The sequence below is a fragment of the Nothoprocta perdicaria genome, unplaced genomic scaffold, assembly GCF_003342845.1.
Source record: "Nothoprocta perdicaria isolate Ctin4 unplaced genomic scaffold, notPer1 scaffold_96, whole genome shotgun sequence".
Lineage (NCBI taxonomy): Eukaryota > Metazoa > Chordata > Aves > Tinamiformes > Tinamidae > Nothoprocta > Nothoprocta perdicaria.
Window position 1 is genome coordinate 647,653 of NW_020456265.1, and position 20,081 is coordinate 667,733.

The 20,081-nt window shown below is 39.1% G+C and overlaps 1 protein-coding gene across 3 annotated transcripts in view; it reads right to left on the reverse strand.

Annotated features, from left to right (window-relative positions):
* The window catches only part of HLCS (holocarboxylase synthetase), a 109,066-nt gene that overhangs the window by 78,162 nt on the left and 10,823 nt on the right, over positions 1–20,081 (reverse strand). For 2 of the 3 annotated variants that reach the window (XM_026053038.1, XM_026053037.1), the window contains one exon: positions 18,639–18,821. In XM_026053038.1, coding sequence (XP_025908823.1) covers positions 18,639–18,821 — 183 coding nt within the window. Of the gene's footprint in view, positions 1–4,057; positions 4,449–18,638; positions 18,822–20,081 lie in introns of those variants that run through there. The other variant, XM_026053039.1, reaches the window with a different exon arrangement.

Sequence of the window (20,081 nt, forward strand, 5' to 3'; positions counted from 1 at the left end):
CATCCAAAGCTCCAAGGGGGATGGCACCAAATGCGAGGCGCAGCAAGCGGGCGAGCAGGTCTTACACGAGGGGCTTGCTGGGATGCGAGGCTGCCACGTGCGGGGCCACGGGGCGGGAGGGCGGCGCGGGCGTGAGGCTGTGCGAGCGACAGCTCCTGCTCCACGTGCGCGGGCCCCGCGGAGCGACGGCTCCCGCTCCACACGCACGGGCCCCGCAGCAGCGCTCCCCAGCAGGCCGTGCCCTGTGGAAAGGCGCTGCCCGTGCTGGGAGCAGACTGGGAGGAACAGGCGGGCCAGCCATGCGTGATGTGCGAGAGGGAGCCGTGCGCCTCCCCGCGAGGGCAAGGGGCTGCTCACACAGAAACACCCCCATTTATTTCATACTGTTGCACCCATCTACTGATTTAGATACCTGAGGAAGTCCAGCTACTAATGAAAACAAGTTCCCGAACAAAATAAATGCCGGTATAGTTTATGGTAAAAAATAGATTTTTAATTTAAAAGAATAAAAATTAAATCCTTTGTTGAGTCTCTGCCAAGCTTGCTCCCAATCTCACTTGAAAAGTCTCGGTTGCAATAGCACCTATGCAGATGTCAATGAACCTTCTCTTCCAGCATTCACAGTTCTGGCGTAAGAATCACTAGAGAACTGAACTTAATCACATTTTAAATGAAAGGCACTTAGCAAGTTATAATTGTATGCTATCTTTGGACTACAGTTAAGTACATACACCTAAAGAACATAGATGGAAAAAAAACATAAATTTTATACTAATGTATAAATAGAAATTAATGTACTGAACTATAAATATTCATATACTTAAGAATAAATATCTACTTAAATAAAAATACGTGTGCATATTTGTTTTTTGGTATATGAATATTTATATTTAAGCACATGAACACAGTGAGGAACAGAGCACGTGCATCAGACAACATTTTATAGTGTATTTAGCTTAATTTAAGCTAATTTTTATGTTTTAATGTTTAGATTAATGTTTTTAGATTAATTTACTGGTTTTAGATTAATTTTATTTAATTTTTTTTTAGATTAATTTACTGCCACTGGTAATATTAAGTTTCATCTTAAAGCAGATTTCTAAAGGACATGAAAAACGACAGGACACAGTTTSATTCTGCAGTTTGCAGCTCGCCATCCCAGGAATTCAACACCACGTGAGCTGGTGTCCTGAGGCTCCCATAGCCCCTACAGGCTGCCAGTGACAGTAACGGGGACCGAGGGTGAAGGAAGGCTCGGAGCGAGTCAGACCAACATCGCCCACGAGGCCCCGCGTCGCGGCCCGCAAAAACCAGCGCTGCCACGAAAGGCACCATGGATCAGGCAGGGCAGGAGGTGCTGATTTATCCTACTGGGAAAAAAAGGCATAATAAACGGCGCTTTGAGGATTTAATTCTTCTTGACAACTGCTTCATAACAAAATCGCTATTTTTTGAAGAATGGTATACAGTAAACGGAGCCTGTAGGCAATCATGCTAAAAGCAACTATAGGGAAAGCAGACAGAAAGGAAAAGGCACTCCAATTTTGCAGCAGAAAGGGAACATTAGGCAAACTAAGCTTTTTTTTTTTAAGAAAAAAAAAAAGACAATGTTTACAAGAATAAATTAAGATATAAATCTAACTAAAAAAGTTGTACACATTTATTCTAAATTGTTCTCAAAATTATTCTGTATTGACCAGAAAAGAATAAAGAAGAATTTTGTTCTCAGCTATTAGGGCAATAAACGACATGCAATATATTCACCTGGTAAAACTACATCTGTTAAAAAGCTATCACATAATGGTATTTTTATTATTATTATTTTTAACTGAAGATAAAATTGTTTGTAGAAAATCTTGCAACTAGTAGTAGAATGAGTTAAGTAAACAAAACCTAAGAAAATATTTTTACTTAGCATTGATAATAACAGCTCTTAGTTTAAGGCTTTCCATCARGTTTGTTTTGCTTTTCAACAGGTTTATATATATAAAATGTGAGTGAATTTAGTGCTCATGAATATGAAACAGTAACATAGGAGCCAAAGATACTCTGCATAGCCCTGCAAACGTAGATCAACCCTGAAGCACAAAATTTCTGCTGTATCTAGTTTTTGTCTCTTGTGAGCAGCACTGTCCAGTTCTATCAAACTGTAGGGTTTTTTACTGAGCTAGGCAAACGTCTATGAAATATCAGAGGGAGATCACAATATGTTTTCCCATTTACTACAACTCAGAGATTACAAATGTGTTCCTGAAGTTGTACAGCTAATGCTCAACACATACCATATTTTATAACTTTTTCTAAAATTTATTCAGGATGACATAACAGTTTATAAATAAAAACAAACAAGCTAARAGAAGCTTTCTGAAAAGAGCTTCCTAGAAAAGCTACGTTATAACGGGAAGAACATGTTTAGTATTTTGTTGATAGCATACATACAGCACTGTAAAGATAGAAAAACAGTATTAAGACAACAATTGACTTTCATGGCAAGCTGGATCTCCTTGTTAAAATAAAAAAAGAGAAATTATCATGCAAGAATGGTATTATTTTACAGAGAGCAAACATGCTTTTAATTAAGCATATTCTGTCAAAAGTTATGCTTACACAAAAATCATACACTACAGAGCAATATGAAATAGGAAATGTAGATATTAATTCAAGAAGAAAAGTTCAATAATATTCATCTTATTGAAAAATGATACATTATACATTTAYCTTACAAAAAAAAAGTGGTAGCAGAAACATCACTCACTGCCCTGTGCTCTAGTGCTAACCTACAGAAATGAATGGCGCGTGTCCCCTGCACAGCTGTCCTATCCGCATGTTATCAGGTTCCTGGTTCCTTTTTGCAGCCTTCTTGTAGACTTCAAATCTACTTGCTTCTGCTCCTTGTTCAGAACATAAAAGCTAACTTTATTCATGCTCAATATATCCATATTCATACACCTGCAGCTTCTGGAACTCCCTTCAGAGCCTAGTGCCTCCCAGAGCTACCATTTGAAAGCACTTGTGCAATTAACAGTGGGGAACAAATCCAAAATTTAATCTGTCATTAAAGGCAGCCTTGCATCAGATTTAGTCCTCAAATGGATAAGGAAGTTCCTTGATCTAGATAAGCCTTTCATGAGCAGCTCCAGGGCTACTACATTCACTTCAGTGAGCTCAGCCCTGCTGACCGTCACCAGCTCCTGCTCCAGAAGGCTGAACTGGGGCACAGAACTTACAGCGCTGTGGCTAATGCGGCAGCAGGCCAAACTCACATCTGAAGCAGCCTTTTAGGAATGACCTTAGGTAATACAGTATTCCTAAAGAGGCAAATAAGGACARATGGGAAAGACAGATGATGTGTAAAATATGGTCAACGGAAGCAAATCCAAGGCGGCAGAGGCGTTTACTCCAAAATCGCAGTCTTCATTTTGAGGAGCTTTTGATCCTGCTATTTGTCTCTGAGGACAAACAGCCTTCTCTGTGCTGAGGAATGTTTTTTTCCCATCACTGAAAGCGCACAGGCAGATGGCAGAAGCAGCACTTCAGTGCCCTGTGGTACTGCTGGCAAGAAACAGAGGATCCCTCTGCRCACAAGCCAAGGTCTGGCCAAGATAGCCTTGGAGAAAACTCCTACAGCCTGCTTAGCCTTTACTTCAAAAGAATCAAGGACCTGGTCCAAATGAAGTAAAAGCTATCAAAGACTGGAAAATAATTCTGCATATACCTATTCCAAAGGCAAACTTTCAGCTGATTATTTCAGCATCTTTGTTGAAGGCTCTTAACTGAGACCTCTGAATCAGACAGTTAATTTAAAAAAAAAATCAAGTTGAGGGAAACCTTTATTTTATTATTTTATTTTTTACTTTTACTAAGTGATTATTTAATCACTACAGAAATGCAGAACAAACAAGTTTGAAACTTTTTACCAGAATAGCACCACTCTCCYGAAGCTACACAGAAAGTCTGTGTATTCCATTTATCACACCTACAGATTCATTTATATTTGGTAAAATAGGGACTATTTGAGGTTCTGCTCTCAGAAACAAAAAACAATAAGAGACTACAAATGAAGTGTTTATCATTTAATTTCTAGTCTAAAGTCTGACTTGAAAGGGCACTTTCAGTTTTTCAAACTAGGTTTATTATGTATGTCAGGAACATGACAAGATCTGTAAAAGAACAATTCTACAAATATTTCAAAATGTGCCCATAAGAAAACTTCYTCAAATACATGGAGAAATTATTTTGTATGAAGCAATAAATTGATGTAAGGTTTACTGCAGTCCAAAAAYGTTTAATTTGCTAGTGCTGAACTGTTAAGTGAAGAGCATCATTAAAGCGAGTGGATCATCCCAACTCCTAGAATTTGAAAATATTTGGAAGAAAACAATCACATATCAAGTGAATGGTCCCTTTAGACTTACACCTTGTCTCCCACAGCAGTCAGCAGCAGACCCCTAGGAGAGAGTGCAGCATAAAGTCATTGCCCCTCTTCTAGTAAGCTACATCATGGGSATTTCTGAGCCAAAGAGGAGTCATGCGCTTCACAGCTCCAATAGATCATTCTTCTGTGAAAGAGAAGTCGTCCTTGGAACCCAAAGCAAAACTCTTCTGACACCAAATATTCTCCTTTAAAGAAACTCCTGAAATACGCTCAGGACAGCAGTGTACCTTAATATGTTTTCAGGAATTCCTAACAAAATTTCAGGAATTCAAAAATGCATCTTGAAGAGTTAGGATAACTCACAGCTCACGCTGCTTTTGTTAACTTGGGGAAGTCATCTCTTTCTCTRCAATAAAGAAGAATGAGCATCCGCTTTCAGCTAGTATTTTTCTGCTTCAGCAGCGAATAAATACCAAACGTAGTCAAAACCAGAAAACTAACTAGGTAACCTCTACCTCTGCAGCCACTGTTCCTGTCAGGTAGCTGTAGTCTGAAAACTAGCCCTAATACTAATGCATTCATTTTGGAAGGAAAAAAGTGCATCTTCCAGACCAGAAAAATGCATGGATAATTGCTTATTTCATTGAAAGTCATACAGTTAAAACAAGCTGTATGTATTGATTTACATCTCAAARATTATGCAACAAAACCTCACTTTTTTTTTTTTTTCTTATCTATCAAAAGAATTTTAGAAATATCTCCCGGAATTCATTTTGTCAATCTCAACAACATAGGAACGCTAAGATATGTTCCCACAAACTAGTTCTCTCTATTGTACATCTGAAAGAATCCTGAGATGTTTTTCAATTATTAAAACTTGGTTTTGTACATTAGATGGAGAATCTCTTGCTCCATTTCGTTGCAGACATGCATACAGGAGAAGGTTATACATTTTCAGTGACTAGATCTTCTTTTCAGKTTTTTTTTCTTTTAATAATGAGAATAATCTAATCTTTTCTGCCAAGCTTATGACCTACAGCAACTGTTGAAAGGTCATTTGCAAAGTAATAATGACAAATTATTTTATTATAAGTATAATACCTAAACAAACATTGCAACAAAACAGGAAAAAAATAAAGGAAAGCTAGGCACACCTAGTGATATACCTTAATATCTAACACCTGCCTTCGTGTTCGGATCTCAGCAAATAAAATTGCCTTATCCTTAGATTCTTTCACTGAAGAAGTTAAAAGTGGTGTTTTCTTTTCAGAAATTCTGTATCAAAGACTAAGAACAAAAAGCTCAACGAAAAGCTACATGTGGATTGTTTGTCCACAGAATATTTTTAAGAAATATTCTGCAGTCATTACTCATTTCTAGAATCTTTGGCTGGAAAATTAGATTTTTTTCTGTCTTCAAATCTTAGTTCTCAGCACATCCAAACAATGTAAATTTATAATGGCCACTACATTTGAATCACAGTAAAGATTTGTTTGTGTTAAAACAGAGGGACAGACTGCAGAAACTTCCTGAATGATGATTCCATTAAGGTTTAGTTTTAAACTAAAAAATTGTTTTAACTGTTTTAATTGTGCATTTATTCATCTTTAATTAAAGATGTTTTGACACATAAACATGGCACATTTATAAAATAGCACTTGAAATATCTTTTAAGCATGTGCAACAACACAGTGTACCACCCATCTGAGAAGCGATACATGAGAAGYAAGGAAAGAGCCTGCATAAAGCAAGCTGTAAAATCCAACGCTGTCCCGAAACAATCAGTCTGAGTAACACCRATTTTATAGCTAATAATTTCTAGAYATGCACTGTAACACCCAGCAGCTGCAGGGAATGCTGGAAAATGCAGCACACAAGTTGTTCTCTACACGGCAGAGGCTTCTGTTCCTTACCTCTGCCTCGTCAGCTGCTACTCCGGGTCCCTCTCTCCTCCTCCCACACAGTGTTTTCTCTTTCAGCCAGCCTCAAACTAGATCTGCAAGCATTTCTTCCCAAGCTTTTTCTCTCTCAAAAATCTTCTCCTCCTYGTGAGTCCAGAAGCATGCTCCAAGCTACACCGCAGGGGAACAACTCTCATCTCTCTACTCTTCCTCCAGATTGGAGTGACTTTGCTCCGGGGCCTGGCTTTATCTCGAGGCCTGTGTCACTTCTCTGCTATACCACAGACTTAATTACATTTCGGAGTTAAGGAAGGAGTAAAGAAGGAAAACGTGACTTGATTTCTAAAGCCTGAGGTTGCCAACGCAGCTAATAAACTAAGCTTTGCTTGTACACAGACTTAGTGCCACACTTGAGTGCAGATCTTCAGCATCGCAGCTCATGAGGCATACAAGGAAACGTTGTTATGGACAAAACAGTGACTGGCTGAAGTTCCTAACCTTAAAATCATGGAATCAGTATGGTTGGAAAGGACCTTTAAGATCATCGAGCCCAACCTCCAATGGTGTAAAGCCAAGAAGGGCAGGTCTGCATTAGCTAACTGGAGGAACACAGGTCACTGGATGGGTTTAGCTGCACAGGCACTTCCACAAAGGATCTCATTACGAGAGCAGGATAAGATACACCCCCAAAACAAAACGAGATTTATGGAAGCAAGGCTTCCTCAAAAATCCCAAGTATTTGTGCAATTCCTTTGTCATGAATGGACCACCGCTATAATTCACCACTACAACTGTCAAATAACCGAGTGTAGTGATTTGCTAACCTGGAACACATGCCTCTTGTTGTAAAGACTGACTAAAACTCAGATTTAAAGCAGCTTTTACACAAAAGTAGAAGCCAAGACTATAGYGAGCTTTCAAATATCCGATTTAATCTAACAGCTGTTCTTTAATCAGCATTTCACTAAATTACGTTATGTCAGCCAGATAATCACGGGCCAATTTCCATTTCCAAAGCACCTGGACCTTCAGGATTTCCTCAACGTGCCAGAAAACTCAGGCCATTTTTTAAAACGTACTGTCAAGAGATAAATACAACAGACTTCATAAGTCAATCTCTTCCTATCAACTCCTGACACAAGCCATATTTGGACTTCTTCTGCAGGGTCTGTCTGCTCCCCTTGAAACATATGGGTCATACACTACAGTCTGAAAATATTGGAAACGTCTTCCAAATCCATATATGTCTAATTAATTCCATCATAATTTTCCTGAATAAATTCARCTTAATATGAATAAATCTAAATAAAAAGCTTTGTCTCATGAATGATTTTTTTTTCTACAGAGCATCAACAATATTAAATTGTCAGAGAATTGTAAGAGTTGGAGAAATATTCAGCAGCCCTGGATGTGGCAAGAATAGTCCTTACTCTGAAGTTTACAGTTTCTCTTCTCTGAAGAGCTATAAATATAGCCTTGCATTTCCCAAAGCTTACGCCATTTTATTCAGTTTCTCCCTTTAATTAAAATATAATTTTATTGTGTTTGAGGTCTAGCTGCAATTTGCTTAAAAATAAAGAGATGAAATATGTAGTAATTAAACTGTTAGGTAACCAGCATGCTGATTTTTCCTTGTGGGGCTGTATCATCATTTCAGAGCAATGGGAACGCGATAGCACCTCCCGGCTCCCAGCTGATGCCAAGTCTGCTCTCGTTTTCCCAGTCTTGCTTACATAAATTAGCTACAGGCCCCACTGACAGTCCGGGCAGTATCTTTAGTTTGGAAATACTCCACTTTTGTCAGATCTTTACCAGTGAGGTCATAGCCGATGAATCGACGCCAAATTGCCACGCATCTTCAGAGCGCTTGTCCCAAGCTGCAGAGTCTTGCTATCTAAAACCACACATCTGCTCAAAGGCACTACCCTAAACTGAGGCTCTACGTTTATCAGTTACAATTTCTGAGTGCTGAAACAAACCCCCAGGTGAGGTCTTTTAATTACAGCCCCTGCACCAAGTTAGCACGTGGGACTGCACAGGACAGAGCCAACATGAGCTTGGATTAGCAMCCCAGGGGATTCCAGCTTTTAGGTTTACAGTGAGAACTTAAGTAAAAAAAAAATAAACTGGAACCAAGAAAACCCAGCCTAGTCTCTTGGCTTGCAATACCCTACATTATCTGAATGACCTATGCTCAAGAATACGTGTATTCAGCCCTGATGCTGTCCTGTATTCAAGGAGCAAGAAATCAGCAGASAACATCAACTTAAAGCTCATGAATCTTTTAAATAGACACTGTGTCAGCCATACCAAAACCAGTATTTTCCACTCCACATAATACAGAAAGCATATATGCTACTGAAGGAAATGATTGTGGGGCATCACACACGCAGACTTGAAGCAAGCCCTGGAACACGACAGAAAGGACTGCAATGAGTTGCACTTGTGCAGCTGCCCACATGCAATAATTTCATGTGGGGGCTAACTCCACAATAAGATTAAATGCTGCTCGCTACAAAAGGCATTAATTTTTAGTTCTCACAGCAGCACAAAGAACCTTTCTATGGATATAGCTGTAAATATGGCTTATATATACATAAGCCATACATACATACATATATATATGGCTAATAATAAACATAGCATATATATATATAAACACATATAGCTATAAACATTTTTTTTCATGCCTCAAAGCCCTTTGCATTCTCCAAACTGCCATTCTGTAAATATTTTTATATTTACTAAATCAACATATCGCTTAAGAAGTTCTTTACAAATTGTGATGCGTTGCCTACAAATGTGATCCACTCCTGCTCAGCATGCACAGCACACTTTTTACTATCATTTAAGAAAGGAAACACATTTTTTAACTAGGAACACTGCAAAATGAAAGGAATGTTTGCCGTATTTTCTTTTTCTTTTTTTTTYCCCCCAATATATAAGTATTTGCTGACTGTGAATAACGGAAAAGCAAAAGAGAGCTTTAGAAGGCAACCAGTATTGCTCCACATTTGGAGGCTGCTTTTCCCTCATCAAAATGCCTTAGTTGAAAATGTTTCGCTGTATTTGGACACTACATACCCTTCATTCTGGTGGAACTTATGGTGCAGTTTTAAAACTGAGGAAATACTACACAGGCCAATTGTCACAAAAGTGCAAAGAYATTTTCATGCAAATCTATACACAATAAACTGTGTAAAATGTTTTCTCTCCCCTCCGTATTTTTGGTTTAACTATATGTTCTCCAAATTCAGCTCAGACGAGACCTCTAGTGGCAAAACCCCTTCCCTTACCGAAGGAGCTGGATAAAAAGCCACAATTGCTTCCAGCTTTTCAGAGCAATTGGGATTTCTAGCGATTTTAATGTAATGCCAACACTAATATAGCTCAGCCGTGCAGAGACTCGGATCGATACTGGAGTCTCACACTGCTGAGCAGTCTCTTCCCTGGAGAATTCACCAACTCCACCTTGCAGTGTGCCAGCCTTTCTTCAATATTTTTTTCATAAAYTGTTAAACAGATCCAGAGAGGAAGACAGAAAAAAAAAATATTAATGAGCAAATAACTGAGAAATAATTTGGCTACTTGCAGGAGCCAGCAAGAAYGAAGCTCAGTTGCCAGTAAGATCCCAAGTCTGAATTACAGAGCTAGCAACTAGGAAAACCAATTGCTACTCAACACTTAAACTGTGTCTTAAAAGTTATTTTAAAACCATTTACAATTTTATAGTCATTTTTGTACTCTTAAGATTGGTTAAAAGTGTATTCTCTGAGCAGCAGGATCAGGAAAACCTGGTTTCCTGTAACTGTGTATCATGCCTAGGTGCTAAACTCCCTATCTTCACTTACTTCATGGCCCTTGCGACACCCAGCATGGGCCCTTCAGCATCTCCCACGCCTTCTCTCTCCTGTCTCAACAGGATCACATAAATGCTTCTCAGCAGCACAAGCAAAACTTCAGTTTTAAAAATCAAATAAATTTGCAAGGTCAGATGCCAATTTAACGTCTCTCTCTGATCCAAGGAAGCTGCTTCTGCCCGATAAAGCCATGAAAGGAGTTTCCTTGCAGCATTCAAGAGGTTTCTAGGCCAGAGCTCCTGGTCACAGCAGTGATTCGAGGCTCGAGAGGTCTCTGACAGGGAGGAGCGTGGGCAGAGGAAGAGGAAGGAGTGAGGCCAAAGCAGCAATGCAGGGATGGACGCTGTGTGACAGCAGCACGCTGCGTCCCRCGCCAGGCACCCATCGCCTCCTTCAGCCATGGGGAAGAATCTAGGGAGGCAGCAGATCTAGTTATTCTGCTCCTGTAAATTTTATTTTCCTGGAATTCAAAGTTTAAAAATTTACTGAGGAATTGACTTATAACTCCCTAAGTCTCAGATCCCAGGAAACCAGGCAAATAAAGGTACATAGTACAATAGACAGATGAAGAAAAAGGAGAAAGATGCATTAAAATACAAGGTGCTTATTCTGCCTCCATCTACTGTGCTCCTGTAGGACAACAGCTCTCGTATACAGAGCTTGTCTCCTCACACTGAACCAGGCAAACAACCATGAAATCACCAGGACAACTTTGTCATTTGCTGTTATATCACACTCGCTGCCACCAAGGTGGATGGTCAGAAGGCAATGGAGCAACAGACGAAAGTCCCCACTGTCCCTCTAGCAGTTCAGTTCACTGTTGCTATGAGCAAAGCTTCACAAACTAAATGTGATAACAGCACAGGCAAGAGCAGGGTGCAAAGAAGCCTGAAGGGTCCCCCCCTTCCCTCTTCTTCACCCACCGCAGGCTGGGAGAAGCTCAAAGCCAGTCTCGCTCAGCGAGGCCGCAGGCCGGGGGCCATGCCTCGCCTCCAGCTCCTGTACACCCTGCAGAAGGAGCAAGGAGAGSTGCTTGGAGGAAGAAAACCCAAAACAAACCACAGCCAGCACTGCTTTCCCGGGGACAAGTGCTGGAGAGAAGAGCCTGGCCTAAAAATCACCTGAAAGCTCTTCCTCCGTCCTCCAGAAACATCTGAAACAACACTAGCAGACGTAGGGTTATTAAATTACAGGGTTGTCTCATTCAAATGCCTATATGAAACAATAAAGTCTTCCAGATTAGAAAGAACACTCTGAAATCAGGATTCTGTTTCAGGTGATGTATACTGGTTTTAGTTATTAATTGTACACATTGATTTAACCTGTATGCAGGCTTATATGTTAATATAACCTGCATATACAGCTAAGACAATTAGGGTATAAACATCTGGTCTACTTATTATTAAAAAGCCTGCTATCAATGACCAATCTAAGAATAGAAAATAAAAAGCAGATGTAATGGAAACACAAAAAACACCAAGAAAAGCAAGTGCAGCCTTCCTCCACGCGCAGCCCTCAGAAGCTTGCAAGCAAGCAGGTAACTGAAGTTATTGCACAAAAAGGTTAAACATACAGAGGTAAATCCCAAATATTTTTGAACTGATCGTACTTTCTGTTCTCAAACCCTGGGTGAAATTTTAGAGGTGAATTCTTCAGAAAGCATCTGAAAAGATGAGAACACGCCGTCTCCAAGATCTCACATGGTTTGCCAAGTGAACTGCACTGAGTAACCAGTCTGGCAGAAATAAACCTTTTAGGAGCAAAAAGAATACTACAGATGGTATATATTTAGTGTCTGAATTTAGTGTCTTCCAAAAGAAAAGTTATTTCAGCCAATAGGCATTTTTTACTGGTCCATCTGCATCTGCATCATTTCTTGTTTCTAAAAAGAGGTTCTGAAATAACTTCATTGATAGTGTTCCCTCTTAGCTGAAAAAAACAATGGGCAGAGCTTTCAAGTACAGGCAAAGATTTCTAACAACAAAGCAACAGACAGATTAATGAAAAAGGAAAGAAAAAAAAGAGGAGACAGTGAAACATTATCAATGATCAATAGGATCCTTTCAGAGCTTTCTCAGTGTCCTTCTCTTCAAGGATTTTTCTCAGTTCTGAGGTTATTACTAAGCTACTGGCAGAAAACAAAATTTCTTTTCTGGAATAAGTACTTCCAAACAGCTCCAGCTTTTTGTCCTATTAGCTAAAAGACAGGGATGAATCTTGCACTTTAGGAATGATAGAAGTGGACATAGGACATAAACCAGTGTACTATTTTGTATGCTATACTTTTTTGCTTCATTTCGAATTACAAAAGAATTGGATTAAGACCAGTCTTTAAAATTTAGCATAACTATCCAGGACTTCAGCTCTAGAAATTTTAAGTGCCTGGCAGTTTTGCAGTTAAAAAAGAAAAAAACTGAAATCTCAAGTTCTACAGGAGACATCGATTCGTAGGGGAATATTTCAGAAACAATTTTCTCAAAACGTACCCTGAAATCTGCGTTCATTAGAGTGTTAGCTGCGAGTTCAAATTTCCCATCCTCAAAGAGAGATTTATCTAAGGATAAAGTAACTCCATACTCTCCCTGCTGACATAACAGAGTAGGAATTTAGCAAGAGGCGAGAGCATCAGAGCGCCCCGAGCGCGGCTCGAGGCGGGAGCTGCGGCACGATGCGAGTAGGCAGCACTGCCCTTCTGAGCACGCTAGTCTGCAGCTCCAATACTCTGCCTTAAAGCCTGATTTTTAAGAAGTATTTTTAACTATACTTTTAAAAATATTCCTTCTTCCTCCAGTAAGTAAAGGTTAAAGCCTCTAGCACCAAACCTGTGCCAGTATGTTTATATTGACTGTTTATTACCCTGAAAGAACAGCCTGGTTAGAAGATGGTTACTAGCTGAGCCCCAGCAAGAAGGCTGTGATTGCATTTCATCACTTGGCTGCCATCCAGTGTGGAGATGCTGAAGAAGTGACTCAGGATCACACTTCCTAGCAGAGGAAAAACAACATAAAATGCAGCACACTACCATTCTGACAAATTTCCCTCATTCTTCAAGGAGCAAATTCTTGTTCCGAGTTTCTGTGAAACCTACAAAATGTTATGCTGAAACGTCCAGCAATAAAATACAATCCTAGCCTTTATGTCTGAAAAGTTATCCTCCAAGATGGCAATGGGAAAGAATAAATATTTCGGAGTGTTTAAAGGCAAAGCTGCAGAAAAATCAGATCTGTATGCTTGAAGCTGCCACTGAACATATGGGTGCCAGACAACAGGCATCCAGGGATCACCAGTTGTTTCAACACTTTGATTTCGYCCAGCACCACAGTGAGATGGAATTTTCTTTCTACTGCAACGTACACATCTACAATTTGCTAAACTACTTTACACCAGATCAAGGAAAGGTGGAATGAGGGGCTCAGGGGAAGAAAGTGCCGTGTTTCAGTATCAGTACTTGTCTCTAAAACGATATTTAAAACCTAGTTAAACCTGCACATGTAACACGCAGATTTAACTGAACTTTTATCCAGCAAACAACCTGCCTTTCGTCTATATTGCTGTCGGTTTAAACACAGCCTGCATTGTTGCAGTAGCACCGTATCAACGTAATATGGATTTTCCACAATTAACCGAGTTTTCAAGTTCTCAGTTTTTGTCCATATGTGCACATCCGAAGCAAGCCATACTTAGGAGTCTTAGTGTAAGTTTTCTGATAAAGAGTTGCCTCAACTGCTATTATTTTCCAGGCCCAATACTTTATACTTCATAGCAATCCCTCAGCACCAAGAGCAGGCAGCTTTAGCYGAGGATAAGACTAGCCTAACGCCACACAGTGAGGTCTAGACCTCTGAACAGACAGATATTATCATGCAATATTCAATTACTAGAACTTCTATTTCAACTTCAAGCCAAAATATTGCCAAAATGTCAATTCCAGATTGGTAGAGCCTGTGGACATATTAAGAAAAGACACAAAAAGGAAAAATAAATGAAAACCCTGAGATATGGGAATCAATTGTAGATATGAGATCATCTATTTGAAAGATTGCAAGGCACAAAAACTGCATAAACTGTATTTTCCAATTTGACATCTCTGCCACTTCAGCTTTCTTTTGGCAAGTAACCTAAAAGTGTTTCCCCAACACTCGTAACAACATGATCTAATTTCCACTGTTTAGAACCAGACCTTCAATTGCTAAGAGTAAATGAGATTCACTGCTTACTTAGGACAGCCTCCAACTCGTCCAAACTCCAACTTGGACACAGAACAGCTGGAAATCTCAGCCTCTGTTCTGGAACAATATCAGCTGTATAAGTCTAGTCTGGATAAACCGCATAATGTTAAGTAATGTAGTAAATATACTACATTTTTTAAAAGCTTGACCATCCCATTCCTAATGTGATTTTCCCGAGTGATAAAATTTAACTGCAGAATTTTCAATGACAGTTACTATTGTCAAGGTTTAAATATTTCTTCCCAAATCATTCACATTCCACCCTAAACCATTTTTTTTCCATAYGCGAGAAGCTGAAAGTGCATCACAAAGGCTGTAACTTCTCATATGAAATAAACTCTGCCTTTCCAAGTTTTTTTTCCCCTTCCTCAAAAGGAAACATATTCCTTTCAAATTTGATTATGTCTAAAATAATTGTACCTTTGCCAAGTTCTCCATACATCAAACTGCAACCCCAAGTTCTCAATGCACATAAACTTTAGAAAAATTGGAGAATATATAGGAGATCCTGACATTTAGACAAAGTTCAATCCCCCTCTTCTCCTGAGTTAGTATTATAAAGGAGTCGTAGAATTCTGAAGTTATACTGATTTTCAGAAAGCTAATGCAAGTTCTGCTTCTGACAAATCTGTGATTTTATGGTCATCATATGATCTAGAAACTAAAACTTGAGAATATTAACTCTCCCTCCTCAAAATTCAAAACTCACCCAAAAGCTGCAAAATCTACACTAAAAATCCACCTTTCAAGACACAGAGAACGGACAGGAGGAACTGAAAGTCTTAGTCCATAATCAAATTTATAGCAACCAACATAATAGATTTGATGGGCTGATCAGGAGAAATGCATACTCTTCAGGAATTCCAAGCTGAAGGAAAAATAAGAGAAGCTATTTGCTTGTATAATAAAGTTGAATAAGRTCTATATAGCCTTAATATTGAATATATTCAATAAAATTGAGTTGAAGAAGCTGGAACAGAGGCTCTCCAAGTATCTCTGCCAAMGCCAGCTATGCTGTGATTCTTTCAGGTCCACAATGTAACAGAAAAGAGATCTGATTTGATAACTGAGGAGGAAAAAGGCTCAGAAAGAGAAACCAAGCAACACAGAAGAGGGTACAAAATCTCCCGGGAACTGAACTGCACAGGTCATAAGGATGAAACCAAACAAAGAAGAACTTTTGAGTCTGCAGAGAGTGTCAGTAAAAACATGTCCAAAAGCTTCTGTAATTCTCTTAGCAGAGCAGAAAACAGAGAGCAAAGACAATCACTGTTCCTCACAGCATAAGAGAAACGAAGTGGCAGTTTCCAGAAGGAAGCAGACGGATCGGGCCAGCCTGCTTTCCAAATGCACAGGTACAGGTGCAACCTCCAGCTTGGCAAGTCCCTGAACYGCCAACTCCCAGAAACCTGGAGAAGCACATTTCTCATTCCTCCATTTYTCCCCTAAATATCTAGCTTTGAGATAACTTGATAGTCAACTGCCCCAGTGTGGTATTTCTTATCCTCCAGAAGCTTAAAAGAGAAAAAAAAAAAAAAAGTCAGTGGAAGACACATTACTCAGGCTCTTTCTCAGAGAAGGAATAGGGTACTCAATACAGTCCAATGACACATTCCGGACAAGTTTTTGACACAAATGGGGACCAAAAACAACACTTTAAGAGGACAAGACTTGTAAGATACTGTTTTTCCATCTCCATTTCCAGGACTACTGATTCCATCTGATCTTAAAGTCATTTAAGTATATCTCATATTACTTAACATCAGATACTTTTCTAGAGAACAAAAAAATACAATGAAATGTGAGGAAAAAAACTTAAGATACATACAGAAAAAAAGTAATGTGTTGGGAAGCTTAACATCTTCCTCACGTTTCAATGTCTCTCTCCATTATAACTATTGTTTTTACTTACAAGTTACAGCTTCCTTTCACACACTACTCCAGAAGCACTTGCTGGCTAATACATAAATCATATTGAATGAAGGACTGCATAAACCAACACAGAAAAACTATAGTCTTAACGTCTTATCGTTTTATCACAGTTTTAAAATTATTTAGGGGTCTAATTTTCAACTCTACAAGATGTATTTGACAGATATATTTAATGGCCTGCAACCTGTAACATGCCACTAGATGGCAAGTTTGGATAGAAATTAGCTAACTTTTTTTTTTTTTTTTTAATTCATAGTATGAGAGTATGATACAGTTCGCAAACTGCAAGAGCGTAGGAAAGATAAGTAGGCATAAACTCATAAACTCCAAGTACATCTTTAACACCAAAGAGTCTGAATGAGTTTTACTTTTGTTTGTTCACTTGCCACCCAAATAGACAACTTCTTAGTTTACTCCTCTCAAACAGGAAAAAAACAAAACAAAAAAAAACTAATTTATTTTAAATGTTGTCAGAGATGGCAGCCTTGGATCTAGCAACCGTGTGAACGCAAGAAGGCCTGGAAGGCAGGAACAGGGCTTATAAAAGCAGATTTAGGCTTTTTCAAGGAATTGTTAGGATTCCTTGGAAAACAACTACAAATGGGAAGGATGCCCAAGAGATATAACTGATTTTTAAACAAAAGTTAGGAGAGCTCAGGTATGAATAAATAATAACAAAGTATATAAAAGCATTGTCTGGGTACCTAGAGACAAAACTTCAGATGGGCATTCACCTTCCTATGTTAAGATTAGTGAAGGACATTGGGAGTAAGAATAATTCAGGCAAAACATGGGTGCAATGACTGATGGGAAAGACAAATGAGCGATACACAACACAGAAAAAGCTGAAGCATTTAATGTCTTTTTTTAAAGCATTGGTCGTCACAGGCAAAGCCTGTTCCCAGGCATCTGTGTGTATGGGCACAATCTGGGAAAGAAACAGGAAAGAAACAGTGGAGGGATCATCAGATTAGGGACTATTCAAGAGACACTGAATATGTTCACATCTACGGGTCAAGCAGGATTCAACCAAGGGTTCTGAAAAAGAACTGGCTTAGGCAATTACAAGGTCACTGTATATGATCCTACAAGGTCACTGTATATGATCCATGAAAAGCTACAGGGGCTGTAGGAGGTCCATAACAGCTGGGAAAAAAAAAAAAGGAGAAAAAAAAAAAAAAAAAGAATTAATTCCCAACTTCCAAGAAAGGAGAGCTGTGTGGGGGGAGGGACCACAAGCACAGGTGTGGAACTAGGGAACTAAAAGGGAGGCAGCACCATCTCAGCCCCTGGAAGTATCCTGAAATCCACTCTCTTGTAACTCATATTCAAAAACCCACATGAGCTGAGCAGTTGCTGCACATCCTGCAGACTGAGGACTCCAAGTAATTCAGTCTTCATCAGTTTGAATGATAACAGAGCTCACTCTCTGCAAACTTGTAAATGATGCTAAGTTAGGGGAATGGCCAACATTAGGAGTGGCAGATCTATCCAGAAAGGACCTTCACAAACTTAAGCAATGAGCAAATAGAAACCTCATGAAATTCAAGGAGTTTCAAGCAGCCAGCCTTATCTGGTGAGCTCTCATAGCAAACAATGCACATTGCACTCAGTGCTACATTAGAAAGACTGCGGGCAGCGGAGGTAGGGAACCAGCTGATGAAACAGTATCTGAAACATTGCACTAAATTTTGGCCTCAATTTCAAGAGGCATATGAAGAAATTGGACTGGATCCAGCAACGTACTACTATTAGGGAGAAAAGAGCAAATGATCAACAAGAGGACGATGAGGGAGACAGGATAATGCAGTTTGTTTCTTCGCCTCTTCTTTGCCAATCTAAAAACATTCTGTAACTACTCAAAGGAGGGATAAAAGGATGCCAGAGTCAAATACTTCTGAGCAGTGCTAGATTATATCATAAGCAGCAATGACCATAAAGCTCCTCTTAAGAAGTTCAGACTGGAAATCAGGATAAAAATTTCACTAGAACAGTATGGCAACACTTGAACAGTCTGCATAAAGAGCCTGAGGCTTCTGCATCCTCGTGGGTTTTCAAAACTCAGGGAAAGGGCAGGGCTCAACCTCACCTAGTTGTGGCAACAACCCAGCTTCAAGGAGAAAGCTGGGTTGAAGAATAATGTTAACTACACACTCTTTTCCATTCACTCTGGTCCTTCAGTTCTGGTTTGCTGACCCATTCTCTGCAACTCAGGTTTCATCTTTTGTTGTCAACATACAAAGAATTTTCTACCTATACAAGAAGCAATGTATATTAAAATGAACACAGAATTTACCCTGTGGGCTATATTTAACCAATCCAACAGATGTAGAAGCCTTACCTCATCGGAGGACAGTAGATGGATAGGTGTTAACATAGGAATTTCCCTTAGTTCACAACTCAGGCCAAGCGATATCAGAATCTCCTTCAGAATTTCATATCTCTTTGTATTGCTCATCTTAAGCAAATTAAAATCCTCTTCAGTTTGGATATCCATAGAGTTTATATCCAGCTCTAAGTGCACCTGAAAGTATATGCAAAGAGAATGAATAAGAGTTTATATCATACATTCTGGAGTGGCAAAGAGAAATAGATACAACAGCACTAAAAGCAGCTTGGTACTAAATATGATTGTTTAGCTACCAAAAGATATCTAGTATACCCAGTGTGCTTTAAAAGAAAATCTCTTATGTCTTTGTCACATCATATCTCCAAGTAGGGCTTTACCATCCTAATACACCAGGGGAGGAAGAGCCCAGTATATTTATAACTTCCTTGGGGGATCACAGTTGCCAAAACACTACAATTTTCTTTGAAGTCTACACAAAATATCCCTTCTTAATAAACTGCTCTTTTCCTGAAGGACTTGTTCAAACTTGTATGTACTTACTAACTTCCCTTTTGCAACCAATTTTATATTTGTAAGCCCCCTAGAGACACCAGCAATACTGCCCAGCTTGTGGCTTGTACAAGAGCAGAATTGCATTATCTTTGGAGGTATTTCATCCAGGGGTTGCACAAGGTCAGCAGAACTCAGCCTGAACAAGTGTCAAAAGAATTAAATTACTATCAAGGGAGCTAAAGAAATGTTGCTGTCTCAAAGTTAACTAAAAAACTTGAAACACAACTTTGCAGAGAATTACTCTTCAGGGCTGAAGCAGATGTTTGACAGTAGAAATGAAATACAGAATAAAAAATCTGGTCTAGAACTCCTAATATTTTTAAACAAATGTTCCAAGTCATTTAAAACACATTTGTACTCTATCCCAGGCACATTCATTTTGTAAAGAACAAACAACCAAAAACCAAGCAAAGCATAACTATTGTTTCTCATAAAAACTGAGCTATTTGTGTTCATTTATATAATACTACAATCTTGCATTTATGCAATTATACAATTTGGCACTTTTTATGAGGAAGAAACAAAAGAGAAACAAAAAAAGAGAAATGAAGAAAGAGCAAAGTSTGTGCAGAATATTTAATGGTTGATGTCACTGTCAGCGCCCTGAAGAGAAAACAATAATGCTTTTCAAATCCTGACTGGAAATCATTTCAAACTATAAAATGACACTCTGATCCTTTTAATCTGATTCTCTGAAGTCATACTGCAATGCCCTTTTTCTGGGGAAACCCACGGCAGTATTAACTTTTACTACAGCTCAAGGTTCAATTTAAATGGTACAGCAAAGGTTTTACCATGCAGCTTGCAGAAATGGAGAGCAAGAGCCATCTAATTGATTTTCTAGTATACATATACAGCATGGAGGCGGGGGGAACTTTCTTC